The 19,689-nt window shown below is 40.9% G+C and overlaps 3 protein-coding genes and 1 non-coding gene across 5 annotated transcripts in view; 2 read left to right on the forward strand and 2 right to left on the reverse strand.

Annotated features, from left to right (window-relative positions):
* The window catches only part of LOC111605395 (SET and MYND domain-containing protein 4), a 36,637-nt gene that overhangs the window by 605 nt on the left and 16,343 nt on the right, over positions 1-19,689 (forward strand). The window lies entirely within an intron of this gene.
* Positions 7-19,656, reverse strand: LOC111605396. Its single transcript, XM_023323896.2, has 5 exons — positions 19,046-19,656; positions 8,396-8,499; positions 1,766-2,172; positions 681-1,703; positions 7-598 (listed from the first exon to the last, which is right to left on the reverse strand). Exons 2-5 carry the CDS (start codon positions 8,471-8,473, stop codon positions 202-204), a joined length of 1,905 nt encoding a protein of 634 aa, XP_023179664.1. The 5' UTR covers positions 8,474-8,499; positions 19,046-19,656; the 3' UTR covers positions 7-201.
* LOC111605397 (persulfide dioxygenase ETHE1, mitochondrial) lies at positions 3,751-5,772 on the reverse strand. 2 transcript variants are annotated; one of them, XM_023323897.2, is made up of 6 exons: positions 5,679-5,772; positions 4,854-5,365; positions 4,651-4,795; positions 4,220-4,583; positions 4,036-4,154; positions 3,751-3,975 (listed from the first exon to the last, which is right to left on the reverse strand). In XM_023323897.2, the coding sequence occupies exons 2-6, from the start codon at positions 5,055-5,057 to the stop codon at positions 3,920-3,922; spliced, it is 888 nt and encodes a 295-aa protein (XP_023179665.1). In that variant the 5' UTR covers positions 5,058-5,365; positions 5,679-5,772; the 3' UTR covers positions 3,751-3,919. The 2 variants fall into 2 exon arrangements, with proteins under 2 accessions (XP_023179665.1, XP_023179666.1); XM_023323898.2 differs by having other exon boundaries at positions 4,854-5,121; positions 5,679-5,758.
* On the forward strand, positions 16,731-16,802 carry Trnat-ugu. The gene has a single exon. It is a non-coding gene; the product is annotated as a tRNA-Thr (tRNA).

A 19,689-nucleotide genomic window follows, 5' to 3' on the forward strand; every position in this document is an offset into this window, starting at 1 on the left:
ATTTATGATTTAGATATAGATACAGATACAGATATAGATATAGCTACAGTTATATGTGTATGAGAAAGTTTCACAAATTACATTTTAAATTAGGTTTCTTTTGCACATGTCCGCCTGTTGGGGTCTCCAGCTGCAGAGCAGCTGCTTGCCCAGAAAAGTATATATATAGAAAGATAGCCTAAGTCCGATCGGGTTTGTGGCTCAGATGAGCTTGTGCCTGCCCAGCGAGGCTGTGTGCATGGGACTGCCTTGAGCCTGTGCCTGGCTCTGGCTCTGGCTCTGATTCTCCTCGCTGGGCGAGGAGCCGCCGCTGGCGCTGCTATTGTGATGGACGCGCTTCATGGGCCGCTTGCGATCCACGTGCTCCGAGCAGGGATTCAGCTCCACAGTCTGCAGGCTCTGTGCGCGCTGCAGCGACAGACGCAGCGGCTTCTTGGGCGGCGTGGGACGATGGACGGCGCGGCTGCCCGTCGCGGGCTTCGATTCGTTTTCGCTGTCAAAGTCGAGCGACTTCACGCTGCGCACATCGCTGGGCGGGCGAGCGGCTCGCAGGGTCTGCGCCTCGTTCTGGCGTGGCGTGTCGCGTCGTCGCTCCAGACTGAAATCGTGTAACAAAGGGGATAGTTCAGTTAGTATATAGACACGTGTGTGTGTGTCGTCGTCTGCTGCTAGTCTCTTACCCATTGTATTGATTGAGGTGCTCCACGCTGCGCGCATGCGCGCTCATGATGTGCTCCCTGTGTAGCTGCTGCTGCTGCTGCAGTGCGTCCCTCGGTCTGTCCCTCTCCCTGTTGCGCTCGTATCGGTCGCGCTGTCGCTCCTTCTCGCGCTTCTGGGGCTGCTGCATGTAGGCGGAGTCGCTGTTGATGGATATCTTGGAGGCGGAGAGCGACTTGGATGGCATCGCATAGAGATGCGCCTGGGGCAGGCGCTCGCGCAGATCGATGTGTGTGTTCTCCTTGATCAGGGTCTTGGTGACGTGCGACGGCGGCAGCAGCTCATCGCCCACCAGCTCGATCGGCTTGCCGCCCACGAGCGTGGTGATGTAGTTGCCCCTCTGGAAGATCAGCGGCTTGTCCGGCGGCGTCGAGGGCGACGGTGGCGACGATATACTAATGCTTGTGACATGGGCGCTATTCGATTGGGCGGACAGTTGTGGCTTCGCCTGTTGTTGCTGGGCGTGCTGATGCTGCTGTTGCTCCTTCACCGTCTGCAGCTCGCGCACTTGTTCCTCCAGGTAGGAGATGCGATGCTGCAGACGCATATTGTTCTCCTTCTCCTGGTCCAGCTGCTTCTGTGGTATGGGCACAGACTTCTTGCGCAGCACAACCATCTGGCATTTGCCCGAGTTGCCCACGTGCTTCTGCAGCTCCTCTTTGGTCTTGCTAGTCACGAGTCGTCCGTTGATCTCCAGGATGCGATCGCCCTTGTACAGTCCGTCGCCCTCGAGCGCCCACTCCACGAAGAAGCCCGGCTGATCGGGCCGCTGCTGGGCCGCCCAGCGTCCGGACGTAGCGTGCACGGCGTGCAGACTCAATGTTACGCCGGAGCTGATGATGTTGTAGAGGGTCTGCGCCTCCGGCTTGGACTTCTCCAAGCGAGCCTGCAGCGCACGCGCTTCCTCCACAATCGAGAGCATCTGCAGCTCCTCACGACCCAGCGCATACTCCAGCTCCGCCTGGCGGATTCGTATATCTATGTTGCTAAGGAAGGGGGAGGTGGTGGTCAGCTGGCTGTTGAGGATGCATGGGCTCTATGCACTTACTCTGTGATGTCCAGCTTCTCCAGCGCGCTCTTCAAGTTCTTGATTTTGATGCGTTTGTTCTCCGCCTCGGCCTTCAGCCGATTCAGCTTATGCTCCGCCGCTGGCTTCTCCGACTCATCGAGGGGCGGTCCACTGGGGCGTGGCAGCTTGCCCAGACACAGCTGAATGCGTAAGTTCTGTATGACCGCCTCGCGATCCTGCAGAGCGGAGCGCAGCTCCTTCGACTCGCTGCGTGTGGAGCGAGAGGAGAGCGTTCCGCCCAGAGATCCGCCCTTGCGCCTCCTGCCCGTCGTGGAGCAATGCGACGAGGCGCTGCTCAAATGCAGCTGCGTCTCGTGATTGTTCTCTGACGCCGAGTGCAGACTGTACTTGGCCGCACTGGCGCAGCTCTTTGGGTTGAGTATAGTCTGAAAGATGTGGAGAAAGTGGACATGGAATTAATGCGAATTAAAATTTAATTTCTAAATTGGAATTGATCAAGAGCACGTGATCTGATGCTGATCCTGATCCGATCACTATTCGTCATATATTAAAATAACCTTATCTTGTGATCTATCTTAGATCAATAGATACTACTTGATCTTCTGCTTTAATGTTATAGTAGATCATGGCTAGACTTAATCTAGTTGAATAAGATATTTTTAAAGAGAACTTTAAGAAGGTCTCAGCAAGTTAGAACAGCGCAGTCGGGTGTAAGCCTTTGCTTAATACTCGTTCAAATTTAAATAAAAATAGGAATTACACTGCACTGATCAATCCTAAGAGAGGAACTCTTTAGGCGCTTCACTAGGAACTCTATAGGAACTCTATAGGAACTCTATAGGAGCTCCACTAGGAACTCCATAGGAGCTCCACTAGGAACTCTATAGGAACTCCACTAGGAACTCTATAGGAGCTCCACTAGGAACTCCACTAGGAACTCTATAGGAACTCCACTAGGAACTCTATAGGAGCTCCACTAGGAACTCTATAGGAGCTCCACTAGCAACTCTATAGGAACTCTATAGGAGCTGCACTTGAACTCTATAGGAGCTCCACTAGGAACTCTATAGGAGCTCCATTAAAAACTCTTAGGAGCTCCACTAGGAACTCTATAGGAGCTTCACTAGGAACTCTATAGAAGCTCCACTAGGAACTCTATAGGAGCTCCATTAAAAACTCTTAGGAGCTCCACTAGGAACTCTATAGCAATCAATCTAATATACTCAGAGCTCTAAAACTGTGATGTTTGGCTTAAAGCAAAGTCAGGTAAATATAAAAACGTTTTCCTATAGGCGTGGCATCTTAAGAGCAAACCCTTTTAGAGTATCCAGCAAATAGGAAACTTTTCTTCCTCTGAAACAGAGTATTTTAAGCAAAACCAATATGCTCTTCCTTGCACTGTGTAAACAACTTCGAAGTGCGCTCTGCACACAACTAGGAAATAGTCAAAGGAAGTTTTACAGGCTTAGTTTGCCCTTAAGGCTCAAGGGTCGTAACAGTCGTCCGCTGGGAGAGGTTAAAAAAGTTATTAAATTGTTGGTTTTTTATTAGCTGTGAGTTCATTCGGCCTTTGCCTAGGTCAGCTGCTAGTGTGCCTAATAATTATAATTAATATCGATTAAATTTAATGTGAATACAATGTCAAGCAGTACATAGACAATCCGACCCCAGCCAATCCCCCAACCACAACTTGATTTTTGACCAAGCAAGCGATAGTAGTTATTATTATAAATATTTGATAAGAGGCCCGCACGATAAGCAGTTATCGGATGGTTGCGGGTGGCGTCCTAATAATGTACCACTTAGTGAACCTAGGTCCATTGGGTAATATTTCTAGTCAAAGTACTGACTATAGCTCAAATAGGCTTACCTTTGCGGGAAGCGTTTATTTAAAATGAGGCAATTATATATAGATATATTCCAGATATTTATTAGTAATTTCATGTACAGTTTAATACATAATAGGTATTTACGAAGGAAATTAGTAAAATAAGTGTGTATTGCAGTCGAAGTATATATAGATATAGTAGAAATATATAGCGTATATATATATATAGTAGAAATATATAGCGTATATATAGTAGACGTTAGCCTAGACAGTTGTTGAGCGGTTCCTTTCCCCTTGTAGAGTTGTCCGTGTATATTTGGTATATACAGCGCGGCTCTCCCGTGCTACTCCTTGGGTATGTCGTATACGCCACACTCCCGATTGGCAGGCAGCGAGGCATCTAAAAGAAATACCCATGAGTTTGCTGTGGGTCGGAATTTATAAGATTCGATTGGTTTACCGATTTTCTTGGGATACGGCAAATTGAGATTTTCCATGATCTCGATGAACTGATCGATGCTCTTGGTGAGTCGCGGGTTGTAGCGCTTCTCCTCCCACACGCTGCTCTCGAGCTGACCTCTGTAAGCACAAGCACACGCATTATCCGGCTGGCAAGGGCACATTGCAAAGCGCCGTTAACTCACTTGTAGTCGTGCGCCGGATAGATGCGATAGTTCTCCGGCAAGCTAAAGATCTTGGCGTGCACATTCTCATAGAGACTCTTCGGGCTGCCTTCCTGGAAATCGGTGCGTCCGCATCCGCGGATCAGCAGCGTGTCGCCGGTGAAGACGCAGCCCTGCTCCTTGATAACGTAGCTCATGCAGCCGTTAGTGTGGCCAGGCGTGGCCAGCGTATCGATCGAATGGCGACCGAACTCGATGCGGTCGCCCTCCGCGATATGCCGATCCGCCTTGGCTCCACTGGCCGCTGCAATGACCGACTGGCAGCCCGTTAGCTGACGCAGCCAGCCGCTGCCCGTTATGTGGTCGGCGTGCATATGTGTGTTGACTGAGGGGAAATCAATTGGTGGGTTTTGTGGTCAGCTGCTCGATGAATTCACCTCACGGTCACTTACTCGCATATTTCAGCTTGAAGCCGAGATCTTTAACGAGCTGCGCATCGCGCTTGGCCTGCTCCAGCACGGGGTCTATGATGACGGCTTCGCCGGAGCTTGCATCGGCCAGAAGGTAGCTATAGGTGCTGCTCTCTGTATCAAACAGCTGTTGGAGACTTTCATTAGAGACACTGCCAAGACGCACACTTAACGCATTTACGCACTTGCCGAAAGAAGAAATCCGCTGTGAAGGGCTTGCGCTCAGGCAGAGTCATTGCAGCTGATTGACTGTGTAGCGATCGTGGTGAAATAGCTGCGCAGTAGCTTTTAATTGGAACAGAGGCAGGTAACTGGGCTGTTGCGCTAGCACGAATCAACGAAGGCAGCCGAGCGAAAGCTGAAAGCAGACTGACACTTGCGATTCTCATTTCACTGGAGTTCGGCAAGTCACGGTCGTGCGTGAAACGGTGGGGAAGAGAAGTTCGGTTTCGGCTACAATAACAAGTCACAAGCGAGGCGTTCGTGAGCTTGAATTTATGTCTGTGTGTGGAAAGAGCAATTCGGGTTCGGTTACAATAACAATTCACTGGCGAGGCGTGTGTGCACTCGTCTTTGTTTGTGTGTGTGTATTATGTGTGCTTTGTTGCTGTAGCTTAAGCAAACGCTTAAAGCTTTGCTGGTTTATTGTTGTTATGCCGGCCGCGCTGTTATTGAGCAAATCGTCATATGTTTATTTCTGTTAATTGTATAGAGATAAGCACATGTGTATTGAAATCGAACTGTGTATAGATAAATTAGCGAAATGTTTGCAAACGATTATATACCAAATATAGCTAGATTAGCTAGCTTTAAGGTTGATTCCATTTAATGAATCGCTAATAGAGCACTATATTTCAGTGCGTGTGTATACATGACGTGTGATATTTCTGTTAAGTGTTTTGTATTCACAGCACAATTGTGGCTTTATATTACAAGCATAAACACATTTTTTTGCGGACAATAAACGATATATTCGTTTACAAACATTTCTTAAGAAAGGCACAACTCACAAACAAATTGCGTACGATAAGTTAAGAAAGCTGTCGCAATAAAACAGCTGTTGTTGGCACGCGTAGGTTCTTTCGTCAACTGAAAGCTTTGCATAGCAGCAGCGAGCTTTTATGTGTTGGTGCCATAATACGAAGCTCGCTTAACCTGTTGCTTCTGTCAGTGACGCAATAAAAGCTTTTCGGCTGCGAGTACGTGCCCAGCGGCAGCCAAACTTAACGAAACAAACAACAAAGCAAAAGCAGCACTAAGAAACCGGCAAAAGATCGTTACGACAATTCTCGAATGCACTCGCAGAAACAACCACCAAATGCACTTACTTACAAATAATTACAAATATGAATATGAACCCCTATCTTGTAATGGTCTCAAAGGACCGGACCATGTCCAGTCTGAACGTGAGAACTTCCTGGTTGGTTTTTTACTTTTCCTAAATTACAATAAATTCTCAACAGTTGCAACTTTGAACCACATTTACTTGTTTCTTGCTCTAATGTTGAGTTGTTGAATAATTGATGTAATTTTGTGGAAGAAATTAATTGACCGTATATCGTCATCGAAAGGGTGTGAATTACTACGAGGGGTGTTAAATTGGATAAGACGTAATATCGTACAGCTGCGAAAAATAAAATAGCACCGCACACAAGCAATTTAAGTTATCTGAGGGGAAAACCCTAGAGCACCTTGGCAAGTTGGGAATTCATAATATAAATTTTTCTTTATATAAAAAAAATAGAATGAAAAACTCAAGAAATTGCATAAAGGTTCTGGTGGTGCTATTATTGTTTTCTCTCCACAATCGGCAAAGTTCATTGACTTCCATATGGGTATGGGTATATAGATGTAGGTATCTTTTAAGTATTACTTCATTTCCAAATTTGTTTCTTATAACCAATGCGCCGCCCATTGAACGGCCCTCATCAATGCTAAATAGCCAAAGAAATTGCTTTTGCTTTCAATCTTTTGGCTGCGAGTGAAAGTGTTTCAATAGAAGACTTTTTTACAGTTGTTTCTTTTTCAGTTATATGGATGACTGCTCAACCATTTATTTATTTTTTTAACCATGTCTATGGGTGTATATGGAAAGTCAACCATGTGTGCTTTTTCTTTAACGGAAATATACTCGTTATCTGTTGGTAATATAAGCCAAGTTTTTATAGCTACCTGCAGATATTATTATCAGCCAACTGAATTTGATATTGTGGGCGTAATAATTGCGTCTATTAAAGATATTACCAAAGCTATTGTATATGTATGTATTATATTATAAATTATTATTTATGTTTTTAGAAATATTTTGTATGCTAAAATCATATTTCAATCAATATTGCTTAACATATGACAGCTTACTGCTTGCTGCTGCTTTGCACTGCTTTGTACTGCTTTCAATTATTTGCTTAGCATGCGCTGTTTATGCTAAGCTCGTTTACAGCGCTGCTTAACAGCTCTTACATGCAACTTAACAGCTTTACTCTGCTGTGTACCAACTGAAAGCCAACATCAAATAATTTGTCAAATATTTTGTTACTCATCGTGATGAGGCATAAATTTTAAAAGTTGCCAACATTTTAATACACGAAACATTTGCTGAGATATTCTGTTAAGATTTTGATATTTTTTCATTTAACAGGCAAATGAGCATATTGGCTTTGCTATGCACTATTGGAGCTTGAAGCTTGGCACACAGTGAAGCTTTGTATGCTTGTGTTAGCTATAGTACTTAGTGTAGTTGTAGTATAGTACTTAGTATATATGTACCAACCCATATTTATATATTGAAGAATAACTTTAATATTTCATTTTTAAAAAAATATAATAATAATAAAATATGTAATAATATTTTGTGTAAATAATCTATCTATGATATGACTCAGAGTAGATAACAAAAAATTGGATATTTGAAATATACGTATACCATTGTGAGCGTCTCTTTGAGGTGGTGCCTAGGCAGTATAACTAACGAAGCGTGAAGAACACTAGAGGAGAGGGCACAGTGAGGAATACGACAGCTCTATGATATCATTCATATATATATATATATAACTCTATATATATATAAATTAGTGCAACATTTGATAACATAGAAATCGAGAACTCTTCTCAAGTGTTAACATTTTACTTGGAACTTCTAAGTCTAGTACTGTTATATAACTATATCTGCCATTATGCCTCGACTCATTATGCTGAATGACAAAGATAAAATCGTAAATTGTGAAAATTTCGATTGTAGCCGCTCGAGGTGTGAACAAACAGATAATACGAATTTGAAGCTTCTTCAGCTGCTTTGGCGAATGATTAACAATTTTGAAGATCTGTTGGGAAAGTGTTGCTTAAAAATGCATTACGATGCATTAACAATTTAATGGCTGTATTCAACACTCTCGATAGAGATCGAGTGGCTTAGACAGACATATATATACATGTATTAGATATATATCCACTATTTGCTGATCGCATTGCATGTTGTACTTGTATTTTTGTTGCTGAATTTCAATTCGAACAACTTTCTAGCGTGAAATTATGTAAAGTATCTGATGCTGAGCTGAGCTGAGCTGAGTTGAGCCGGGCTCTGATATGTGGCTATATGGCAATCGGGGCTTCGCATGCGTGTCTAAGGCTAATTAGTTGCTGGCGCGCTTATATCATCGAATTAGACAATAGGGCGCTATGTGCATGATTTATAATATTTACTACGACTTGAACTAAAGCATGAACTTACCATTGAGGCCGATTTCTGTTTGGCAAAGGCGCGATGATGCGCGGAAATCGGCTCACTAACCACGCTTCCGGTGTCCATATTACAATTAAATATTCGAGGGGTGTCTGTGGGTAGAGAGAAAACTGGATTAGGATTGAGTGTATAATATCAGTTGGGCATACGAAAATATTTGATGAGAAGCGCTTAATGGGAAGCTGAACGCACTCTATTTACAGCTTTGAGATCTTAATGTATAGAAGATCACTTACGAATGCAGCATCTTAGATGAACTGAAACATCTAATAAGCTTAAGGCTATGTAGGGCATATATGGATATAGATATATATAAAGATATAAATAAAGATGGATATAGATATATATAGATATATAAAAAGATATATTACATTTTAGTTATACAATCTCTGCTAGTCTAGCTAATTGTATGAAGAGAAGGCTTAGACAGATGAAGATCAGTTTTTAGTATATCAACTTGACTGGTTATATATATAAATCAATATATATATATATATATATTATTCACATATATATATATATATATATATATATATATATATATATATATATATAATTCACTCATAGTTCAATTCAAAAGATTTCTTTTGCAGTTTCCAGATAAAAGAGTTTTGGTCTTAGATAGAAGATCTTTGCTTTGCTTTTTAGTATGTATATATATATATATATATATATATAGCTAGTGCATAGAGATATTGCTGCTTCGGTTTTGGTTTCTTTAGAGATAAGACAGCTTTTTGTATTAAAGATTTTTGCTGTGCTCTAACAGCTAAGTGATTAGAGAGATTCTCTATTTACTGCTATTCCTGCTATGCCAGTTACTGACAGCTCAGTGGATTGGCAGAACTTCTCATTCAGTTTAAGGATCGAAAGTATGTCGGACTTTATATATATGATAAATGGTAAGACTAATAGTAGCTTGAGATACTCTCTCTTTAAGTTTGATTCCTGCCAAGTTAAATAATAACAACACAGTTTACTTTGGGTTGCTTGACATATTTGCTATAGAAATACCATCTCGTTTACTATTAGCTCTTTGGCTAAAAAGGTTCTTTATTTCCGTTATAGAGTCTATGATAACTTAGATACTAATAGCTGCATGGCTTGGTAGATCTTTTCATTCAGTTTTAGCATCTCTAATACACTATATAAAAGATCTTTGTGGAGATATAAGATTACAGTTGAGGTTATAGAGATACGCTCTTTCTGAAGTTAGCTAAAATCGGGTGCAAAAAAGATACGATATATTAGAGAGATATTGAGATTGTAGAGATATCCACTCTGTGGCTTCTGTTCTAGTATCTTGGCTATGCCAGTTACACTCAACACTCAAAGACTCCCACACATTTAGTGTTAGCATTTCAGCTATGTCAGATACTCAGAGATGGAAATGCCCTCTGCTTAGATAAAGCCTCGCCTACAGCATTTAATGGCTTGGCTGGTTTAGGCCAGAATCTTCTTCTTCATTTCAGATTCTCAGCTTAGCTAGTTAATAAGAGCTCAGTGGTTGGGTTTGCACTCTGAACCCGAGCGCGACTCGAAGATTGTGGCAAGTTGACAGTCGTCTGAGCCCAACTGAGCTCTGGCACTTCAAAGTCACTTTAATTTGCGTTCCGCAACGTTGGGCAAAGACAATTGCCAGCCGAGGCAGAGGGAGTTGAGCTGGTCTTGGGTTCTCGAACTGGAGTCAGTTCGCAATTTTCGGTTCGTCGGCTTTAACTACTTTGGCATGTTACAGTTTTGTAGCGCGTCTCGTTGAGTCAGTTTAATTAGCTCTCAGCTCTGCTTGATATGCTCCCATTGAATATGAATATGACTTGACGATACTTAGCCACATTACGTCGCTAGAGAGACTCCTCTGCCTCTCTGCTTGATGCTTCTTAATGACATGCAAATGTGCTGCAAGGCAGTGTTCCGTTAGGGCAACAGTTGCAACCACAGGCCGCAGGCAGTTGCAACTTTCATCAGCAACACGCACTTTCGGCGCTGCAGATTTTTATCGCACTCGCTCAGATGCGCACACAACACTCGAGACAAAGATATGCATTCGATAGGCAGATACACAGATACACGGCTACAGATACACAGCCTTCACCATGTATCTCACAGATACAACCACAGAGCGGCTGCTGCTGTTGTCTGCATAGATCACATTACCTAATGCGGCGGCATCTGTTGCCTTTGTGCTTTTCACTTGTTGTTTTTTGCGGCGGCTGCCTCTGAAAGCGCATAAAAACAAAGACAAAGACAAAGACAAAGCATTCATAGTTTGTCATAGACGCAGCAGCGCGCACACTCAACACAATTTGTATCTTACAAATGCGGCACAAGATTTCAGTGCTTGGCCATGTCTCGAGGTGGAAAGATAAGGGAAGAGGCAGAGGGGGAGAAGGAGGGAGTAAGGGAAGAATGACGAACAGAGAGGGAGATCGGAGATCTAGAGGCAGAGGGTGAGGGGGATGGAAAAAGAGAGTGCGAGAGGGTGAGAGAGGCTCATGGGAAGACGATGGAGAGAGAGTGACGATCACAGGGCGGGCGGGCAAGAGAGACGTATGGGAAAGGGGAGAGGCAGACGAAAAGAGGGAGAGTAAAGAGAGGGAGAAGAAGAATAAAGAGAAAGAGAGAGAGGGACAGTAAAGAGAGAGAGAGTAAAGAGAGAGAGAAAGATACAGAGGGAGATCGGCGATGGAGAGGGAGAGGGTGAAAGGAGAGGGAGAAGAGAGCGAGAGAGGGCAACAGAGACGTATGGGAAGAGGGAGAGACAGAGGGAAAAAAAAGTGAGAGAGAGGGAGAATACAGAGAGAGATGAGGAAGATAGAGAGGGAGAGAGGGAATTCAGAGATCAAGAGGCAGAGGGTGAAGCGTAAGAGAAAAGGGAGCGAGAGAGAGAGAGTTCAAGAGTATGTGAAGAAGCACAGAGAGGGACAGAGAGAGAGAAAGACATGTATAGAGGCAGGCAGAGGCTAGACAGGCAGAGTGATAGACAGACAAAGAGCGATAGAGGGAGAGTAAAGACAGAGAGAGAGAGAGGGAAAGGCGAAGAGAGGGAGAGTAAAGCTATACAGATAGAGACAAGGCTTGATAAAGGAGATAGGAAAGAGCGATGGATATAGAAATAAGGACATAGAAAGGGAGAGAGAGAAGATGATAGAGAAAGCAGGAGAGACAGAAGGGTAGAGAGAGATATAGAGAAATATAGATAAGGAGATATAAAGAGAGCTATAAGGCGAGAGGTAGCAGAGAGAGACAGAAAGGTATAAAGAGAGACAAAGAAATGCACAGAAAGTGTAAGGAAGAGGCAGACAAAGAGAGGGACTGGAAAAGCAGAGAAACATAAATAAATATACTAACTCTCTCTATGTCGAGAGAGAGAGAGAAAGAAAGAGCTAGAGAGGTATACCAAATAAAAAGAGAGAGAAACAAAAATGAAATTTAAGAGAGATAGAGATTGATAAAGATAGGGATAGAGGCAGATAGATTGTAAGAGATTATAGAGAACATTGAGAAGAAATCAATTCTGATTTAAAATTAAGAAAAACAATTCAAAGTTATTGATTCCAAACGTGAACACAGATGGAGCGACTGATTCCGCACGTGAACACAGCTCAAGCCATTGATTCGAAACGTGAATGCGAACGAGGGAGAAGAAAGAGTTGATTTGGCCTGCAGTCGTGTCTAACGAAGCCAAGTTATGTGTGGTTTGACTAATTCATAATCCCACTTGACAAACTCATGAATTCGTGATTATGAGTTTTGACACAGATTTTGCAAAGCGCCAAGACCTTGAATTGGAGACTTGTGTGGGGTGCTGCAAACACCTGCTGCCGACCGCAGGTACTCGAATCAGTAGATCTGACTGTGGTTGTGGTTGAGGTTGAGGCTGGGACTGAGACTGAGACTGAGACTGTGGATCTCTGTGTAGACAAGATCTTTTTGACACTGTGCCATTTCGAGTGAACTTCCTTGGGCTGGGGAGCTGAAACAAGGCAGTCATTAGTCAGCCTCACTAATTACCATAGCTGGCTTAGCTTAGAACTTCATCAGCATGTTGGCTGCTTTGATTCGTAGCTGTCGCTCTGGGGCTTGCGTGTTGGCAGGTCGAGAGGCAGGAACTACACGACACGTTCCATGTTCCCGTCGCAGCTGTACCCTAATTCGGGTCTCTAATGTGTGAGGGGGCTCCATCATTAATCTAATTTAGCATTAATGCCTAATTATCTGGCGACTCGATGATCGTAGCTAGGAGAAGATCGGGCAGTTGGGTATAGAGAGAGAGAGAGAGAGAGAGAGAGGGAGAGAGTTCTTGCTACAAATGCCATTGGCACTTGCCACTAAATTTGTTGCAGCGTGAGAAGAGCGCAACAGCAACAATTCTTGCAGCCAAGCATGAAGATCATTCAACCAACTCTAGGTATATATACATACATATATATATATATGTGTGTATATAGTCGTATGTATAATATATATAATATGCACAATTTGCGTGTCCAAGCTGCAAGGGCTTCTGTTCGCAATTCAATAAGAGCAACAACTGCAACTGCAACTGCAACTGCATTTGCGACTGTTTTCCCAGAGGGCGTGTGGGCGTGGCGCGGATCGCTGAAGCGCAACCATGGCAAGACCCAGACCACGATCAAGACCAGCAGAAACTCGAAACACAAGAAATAGCCAGAGCTCTGTACTTATTTATGCCTATGCCTGATAATTATCAAGCTATGGTCGTCGCTGCGAGGGTAGCTTCTTAAGTTGTGCCTATGCAAAGCAAATCTCTAAGAAGCTCAAATTGTATATTAGAGAAAGTGAAACAGCTGAGCGAATTATGTCTTGTCTGATTGTCAGAGTTGACATTTTCTCAGATTTCTGGCTGAATCTTAAATCCAGATTGACTCTGCTACTATAGCCTTTTGAGGTATTCCAAACTGAAAGTACAAGATTTTAATTCATTGGGTTCTTTTGTGTGAAAGTGTAAGAATATTTAAGCTAATTTGTAGCACAAATAAGAAATTCTTTACAGAGTTATATGTTAACTAAAGTGGTTTCATAACTTAAGTATTCGAGTATGCTTCGCAACTGAGTTCTGTTGGCATGTGTAGCTAATAATTATACATTAAATTTGACTTTGTTATTGTTGTTCAATTATTTATTGGCTTTTTTAATATGATATATTGATATTTTTCTATGTTGATTTGTATAGAATTGAAATAAATATTTTTTATATTTTTTTTATTTTATTTTTCATATTTCTTTTATTTTATTTTAACTTTTTTAAAATGATTTTTTAGATTTTGTTTTAATTTATTTAAAATGATTTTTTATATTCATTTTATTTTATTTTTCATATTTCTTTTATTTTATTTTAATTTATCTAAAGTGATTTTTTATATTTATTTTATTTTACTTAAAATGATTTTTTATATTTATTTTATTTTACTTCATTTTATTTTATTTTATTTTACTTAAAATAATTTTTTATATTTATTTTATTTTACTTCATTTTATTTTATTTTATTTTACTTAAAACGAGTTTTTTATTTATTTTATTTTATTTTACTTTAAATGATTTTTCATATTCATTTTATTTTATTTTTCATATTTCTTTTATATTATTTTAATTTAGTTAAAATAATTTTTTATATTCATTATATTTTATTTTATTTACTTAAAATAATCTATTGTGAGTTCAGATTTTTTATATCTGCCAATTCAATAGGCTCTAATGCCCATTAGCTACTTTTTTATAAAGATAGTTTACTTCGGTTCACATTTCGGAACTGTGTTTTGCCTGAAACGTTTGGTTTGACTACCTGTTTCTAAGCACCTATGCATATAATAATATATAATAGAAGAATTCCATTGATTTTTATATATATTCTAAATGAAAAAAGACTTTTATACCAAGCCATTATAAATTTTAGTTTAACCAACATAAATGAAATTCCATTCCATTGTTGGCTGAGTCTTATATCAAATTGGTGTTCTATACATATAACTTTTCTAGTAACCCCCGCTTCTATATACATATATCCATTTAACACGCCGTGAAGCGGCGGCCAGTTTCCGGCGTTAGTCAACAGTGAAACAGAAACTTGACAAAAACAAATATTTTTATACACAAGCGCGTTTCGGCGCTGGGCGGGGCAAGAGGTGGTTGGGGGGGCTGGCACAGGTGTAATAAGTTAAGCAGCCAAACAGAGTTGTGTGGCCCGTGTAATGTCCAAGAACTCTGAGCTAAGAACTAGTTGCAAATGTACTGTTAAATTGATGTCGAAATACACAGAAATTGCATTCGCTTCTGACTCTTTGATAGCGACGCGCTGGTCAGGCAACTGGCACAACTGCAAGGTGAAAGAAACTCGTTGTTGTTGGCCGTTGAGTCCGGTCTATTGAGGCGACAGCTCTTTAGCCTATTCGCGTCTTTGGCTTTGACTTTGGCCGAAAACGAACTCAAGCAATGGTCACAAATCTTGAAATTGATGTCGCCTATGTCGCCCGAACTCGTCAATCGAGTGGAAAGGTCTCGTGGGATAGATAAGTCCCAGAAAACACAGTCTTAATCACGCTTGACACACATTTACATATGTGCGTGTGTGTATGCTGGAAATGTACCACAACGGGTATTATTGCTACAATTGGTACAGTGGTACTTTGGTACATTTGAAATGCTTTCAATAGCTATTCTAAAGTCTATAAATAATAGGTACTTTTGATTGCTTTTAGCTGATATAGTCATATATTGCTTATAATCGCAGTTTGGTACTTTTTCATGGCATATTACTCTAATTATATTGGCACTTAACTGAACATTACATATGAGCATATAGAAGTTATTTTTTAACTACAAAAATGATGTAAGAGCGTACTATTTATATAGGTACATTACTATTTTGTTGGTACATTAACCATTAAAACATTTTAATTAAGTCTAAAAATGCAAAGGTACTTCTAAAAGTTCAAGAGATGTACGATTTAGATTGGTACACTATGATTTGTTTGGTACATTTAACTTATTTAGTTTTCAATTATTTTTATTATGCATAAATACGTTTAGGTACACTATAAAGTGTTTCGCTGGTACATTGCTATTTGTTTGGTACTTTAAGCATATTTGTCATAAAGAAATTTCTTATGTCACTTATACAACAAAGGTACTTTAAGTTAGTAATATTTACCACTACTACATTTGGAATACCTTGGTACATTTTGCCATATTTGTTTTGTTACTTTATCACACAATGTAATAGATAAAAATTTAAAGCAATTATTTTTAAGCGTATATAAAGAAGGTTCTTTATATGGCATATTTAGGTACATTCTGTTACAGATTATCTGCGCTAATTGAACATAAATTCTAATTAGAGAAGATCGCTTCTATGGTTTCTGTGACGTCTCTGTTGATGTTTATATGGGCAGGCATTTGGCTGGGAAAAAGCGCAGCAATTAAACGCCTCAGTGGATCTGCTCTCTTTGCCCATAAATATGCATTCGAATTATGGCTGATCGCTATCGGTTGACAATTACATAAATAAATTACTTGAGCTTAGCTTGGCTATGTGTATGTGTGTGTGTGTGGAGTAAAGTGAAAAGCTGCAATCGCTGCCAATCTTCCAGGCGTCACTTCCAGGCTTCCCACGCGCCGCTGAGCTTTGCACTGAACGAAAATTGTAATGAGCTTTTTATGCAAATTAAATGCACGAATTCAAAAGGCAATTCCATTTGAAAATACACACACATAACGCATAACATTTATACAGTTGCTCTATCATTATTGTTGTTGTTGTTGTTGAACTGAAATGTTTGTGGAGACGTCAGGCCCCCACGTATAAAATGTCCAATTTGAAACGCGTTTTGTTATTGGAGGAGGTGTTGCCCGTCGCCTGCCACATGTATGTAGGTATACACAAAGCTTACATATTAACATTTTTATTTATTTCAAATAATTTTCTTGTTGTTTTTGTTGTTTTGAAGCGCACCTACAAATTGCTGCGAGATGAGCTCAGTGCGCCCACAATTTGTGTTGCTTGTCCGCTGCCATACGAGCAATGCAAATAATTCTCAACAATTACTAAAATGGAGATGACACCTGTTTTGTTTTCTAATACGAACAAGCCAGGTAACAATAGGTACAAATACATTTAAATCAAAGTTTGTTTATGACGCGTCAATTTAATGCAAATGTGCTAGCCTCTGTTAGCTACTGCTTGATTTAACATGGCGCTGTTAGCGTTAAAGCTGAGTGCTACTGTTAACAGTGTCGGAGTTCTGTTAAGAAACATTCTGTTGGCGTAAATGTTGTAGCTCATCTGACAAGCTATTTGTATGCGCCTCTTTAGCTCAGTGGCAGAGCACTGGTCTTGTAAACCAGGGGTCGTGAGTTCAATCCTCACAGGAGGCAACTCGAAAATTATTTGGGAAACAAATTTTTTTTAATTATTTTATAATTTATAACTAATTAATTAATATGTGAAATTCATATATATATATATATATATATATATATATATATGTATGCATATATTGTATGTTAGCTTTGCTTGACTATTATAAACGACTTTTGATAATACCAATTGGGCACAATTGTACGTTTTGTGTGTTTTATAAACACAAACAACACTTGCTTGGGTTTTCTGAACAGCTGCCTGTTCTGATAAAAATACGGGCACAGCCCAGCTTTGAGTGCTCAATGAGCGCGGCTATCTGCACGAATGCCTTTGGCATAGTTTTGACTTCAATTCGTGCGCCCAGCTTCAAAAAGACACTTGACAATTGTCAACTGTTTGTGTGTGCGCAAGTGTTTCAAAACAACAACCGCAATAGATATGACAATGGCAACAAAAGCGACATTGATAATAATATAGTAATCACCTTTATAGAGGCTGAGCTGAGCAAATGGACCAGTCAAAAAAAAAAAAAACAAAAACAAAAAAAAGAAAACTGAGAAACTGAGCTGCGAGTATTTCAGAAATTAGTTAATAGACTTGACACGAATAGATTTATGTTTTTTATTTTTGGAGTCTCTTGTTGTTATTGTTGTTGTTGTTTTTAATTAGCATTTCTTCATCTTCAACTTTGACTTTGACTTTCGGCAGCGCGAACGAGGTCTCAGCTCTCTAGAGAGCGCGCGAGAGATATGGTTTAGGCCAGGTGTGCCGTGGCAGCTGTAGCAAGTACTTGCCTCAGCTGATAATTAGCCAACAATTAAAGCCAATGGGTTCAGCTAGAATGTCATTTGGGTCGCGTGAAAGTTTCTTCTCAGCTGCCTGCAAAAAACACTTATGCAAATCCAAATGCTCGAGCCACTCTAGAAAGTTGATTTAGTCTGGGCCATGATAATACTCATAGTTATCAATCGAAACGAAAGCGCAAATTGTGGCCGATCGGATGTATATATATAAATCGATAAAGCAAGCGAAATCTAGCAAATCTAGATCGCGCCGAGGCTTTAGTTTTAATTGTTATTGAAAGTGAAACTAGAAATAGTTTTCAAATCAGTTGTGAGCTCGTTAACAACTGCTGCGCGAGAGGAAGAGAGAGGGAGAGGGAGAGGGAGAGGGTGAGGCAGAGGGAGAGAGGGAGCTCAGATCAAGTCTAGACATGGAGAAAGATTTACATATGAAAACAGTCGTTGATTGGGCCGAAACAAAGACCAATGGGAAAAACAAATACACGAGACAAAGTCAACAGAAAAGTCTTGAAAAATATGTTAATCTCTGCCGGCCGCACTGCAACATCCTGTCCCTGGCCAAAGGGTTCTTTGGCCCTTTTTTTGGAATTTCAATGAATCTCTCGTCATTCAAATGCAAAGGCAATCGCTACAGAAATTAATGAGACTATCGAGGCAAATAGACAGCGTGAGCAGCGAGCTACCTGCCAGCCACAGAATTCTGTGTTCAACAATTACCTGGCTTCACTGTGACTCAACCGCAAAGTCAATCATATGTAATTATTTATAGAGAGAGAGAGAGAGGCCAAGGGCAGACTAGCTACAAATATTATTAGAATTCCAATTGAACTCTTGATTTTGCTATCGATATATATTATATATATATATATGAATATATATATATGTGTGTGTGTTTGCCTGAGCCGCTTTTAATTACTATAGGAGTCAGGCAGGCACTTGGCCAACAGCAGCAGCAGCAGCAGCAGCATCAGCAATTCAAATCGCGTTTTAATAGTCGTCGTAAGCATCGTAAATTAAAAGCTTTTAACAATTTTCTTTGCCTTTTTCCCTTCTGATTGCGAAAGGCCATAACACAATTCTATTGTTATGATAAACCAACTACTTTCAGACCAACTTGGGCAGCTCTTTTGTCTAGAGCAAAAGCAGAACAAAAAGAGTTAGCTGTATATACACATATAAAGACGCATATATAAACTTGGCTAAGACAGAGCTCTCTAGATTTCGTAATATATAATTTCAGCTTGAAATGCGAATGTGCAAGATCTCTGAAGAACATTGCATAATAATCTGGTTTTTTTTGAGAAGGAGGAGTGCCACATCATTGCTGATAGGTGCGCCTCTAGCCAGGCTGCACTGTACCCAGCTTTTGAGATGACGAACAACCTTTGCACGAACTAAAAGCCGCTGTCAAGCTGGTTGTAGGTCGCCAATTTGCAGTTAATTGTTGCACTTACCACAAAGTCTAAAAATTCAGTCAATAAATGCGGCCTTTGTGTGTGTGTGTGTGTGTGTGGAATCGAGTCAGTTGTGAAAATGTCCAAATCGCGCATCAATGCAGGAATTTCGTCTGAATTAAATTCATTTGTGGCAATTATTTACACTCGGGCTATAAATCAATGCAAGCGGCTATTGTTGACGCTAAGCGTAACTAACCACGGCTTACTTTATTGTTATTATACACACACAGACACGCACACATACATATTATTATTATGTTTTTTTTTTTGTACTGTTTGATTTGGCGTTTTGCTTAAGTATTGCCGTTTGCTGTTTTGATTCAATTAATTTCTCACTCGCGCACAATTCAATTTCCGTTTGTCAAACGTTTGATTTCCTTTTCGCTGCATTTCCGTTTGCTTCCCCTGCCCTCCTTCGCCTTGCTGGCAACGGCAAGCAGGAAATTTACACAAATAAACAAATGCGTCGTCGCGACGACTGCACTTCCAGTTCCACTTCCAGCAGCTCCTTACGCAGCAGCGCAGTCGACTTGCAGTAGGCGCAGGCGCGGCAGAACAATACGAAAAATCTTGAAGCGCGGCGTTAAGCGTGCAAAGAGCGCAGCAATATAAGCGACCGTTGGAGAGAGCATGCGCTGCGT

Source organism: Drosophila hydei, unplaced genomic scaffold (genome assembly GCF_003285905.1).
Source record: "Drosophila hydei strain 15085-1641.00,03,60 unplaced genomic scaffold, DhydRS2 tig00000060-arrow-pilon, whole genome shotgun sequence".
Classification (NCBI taxonomy): Eukaryota; Metazoa; Arthropoda; class Insecta; order Diptera; family Drosophilidae; genus Drosophila; species Drosophila hydei.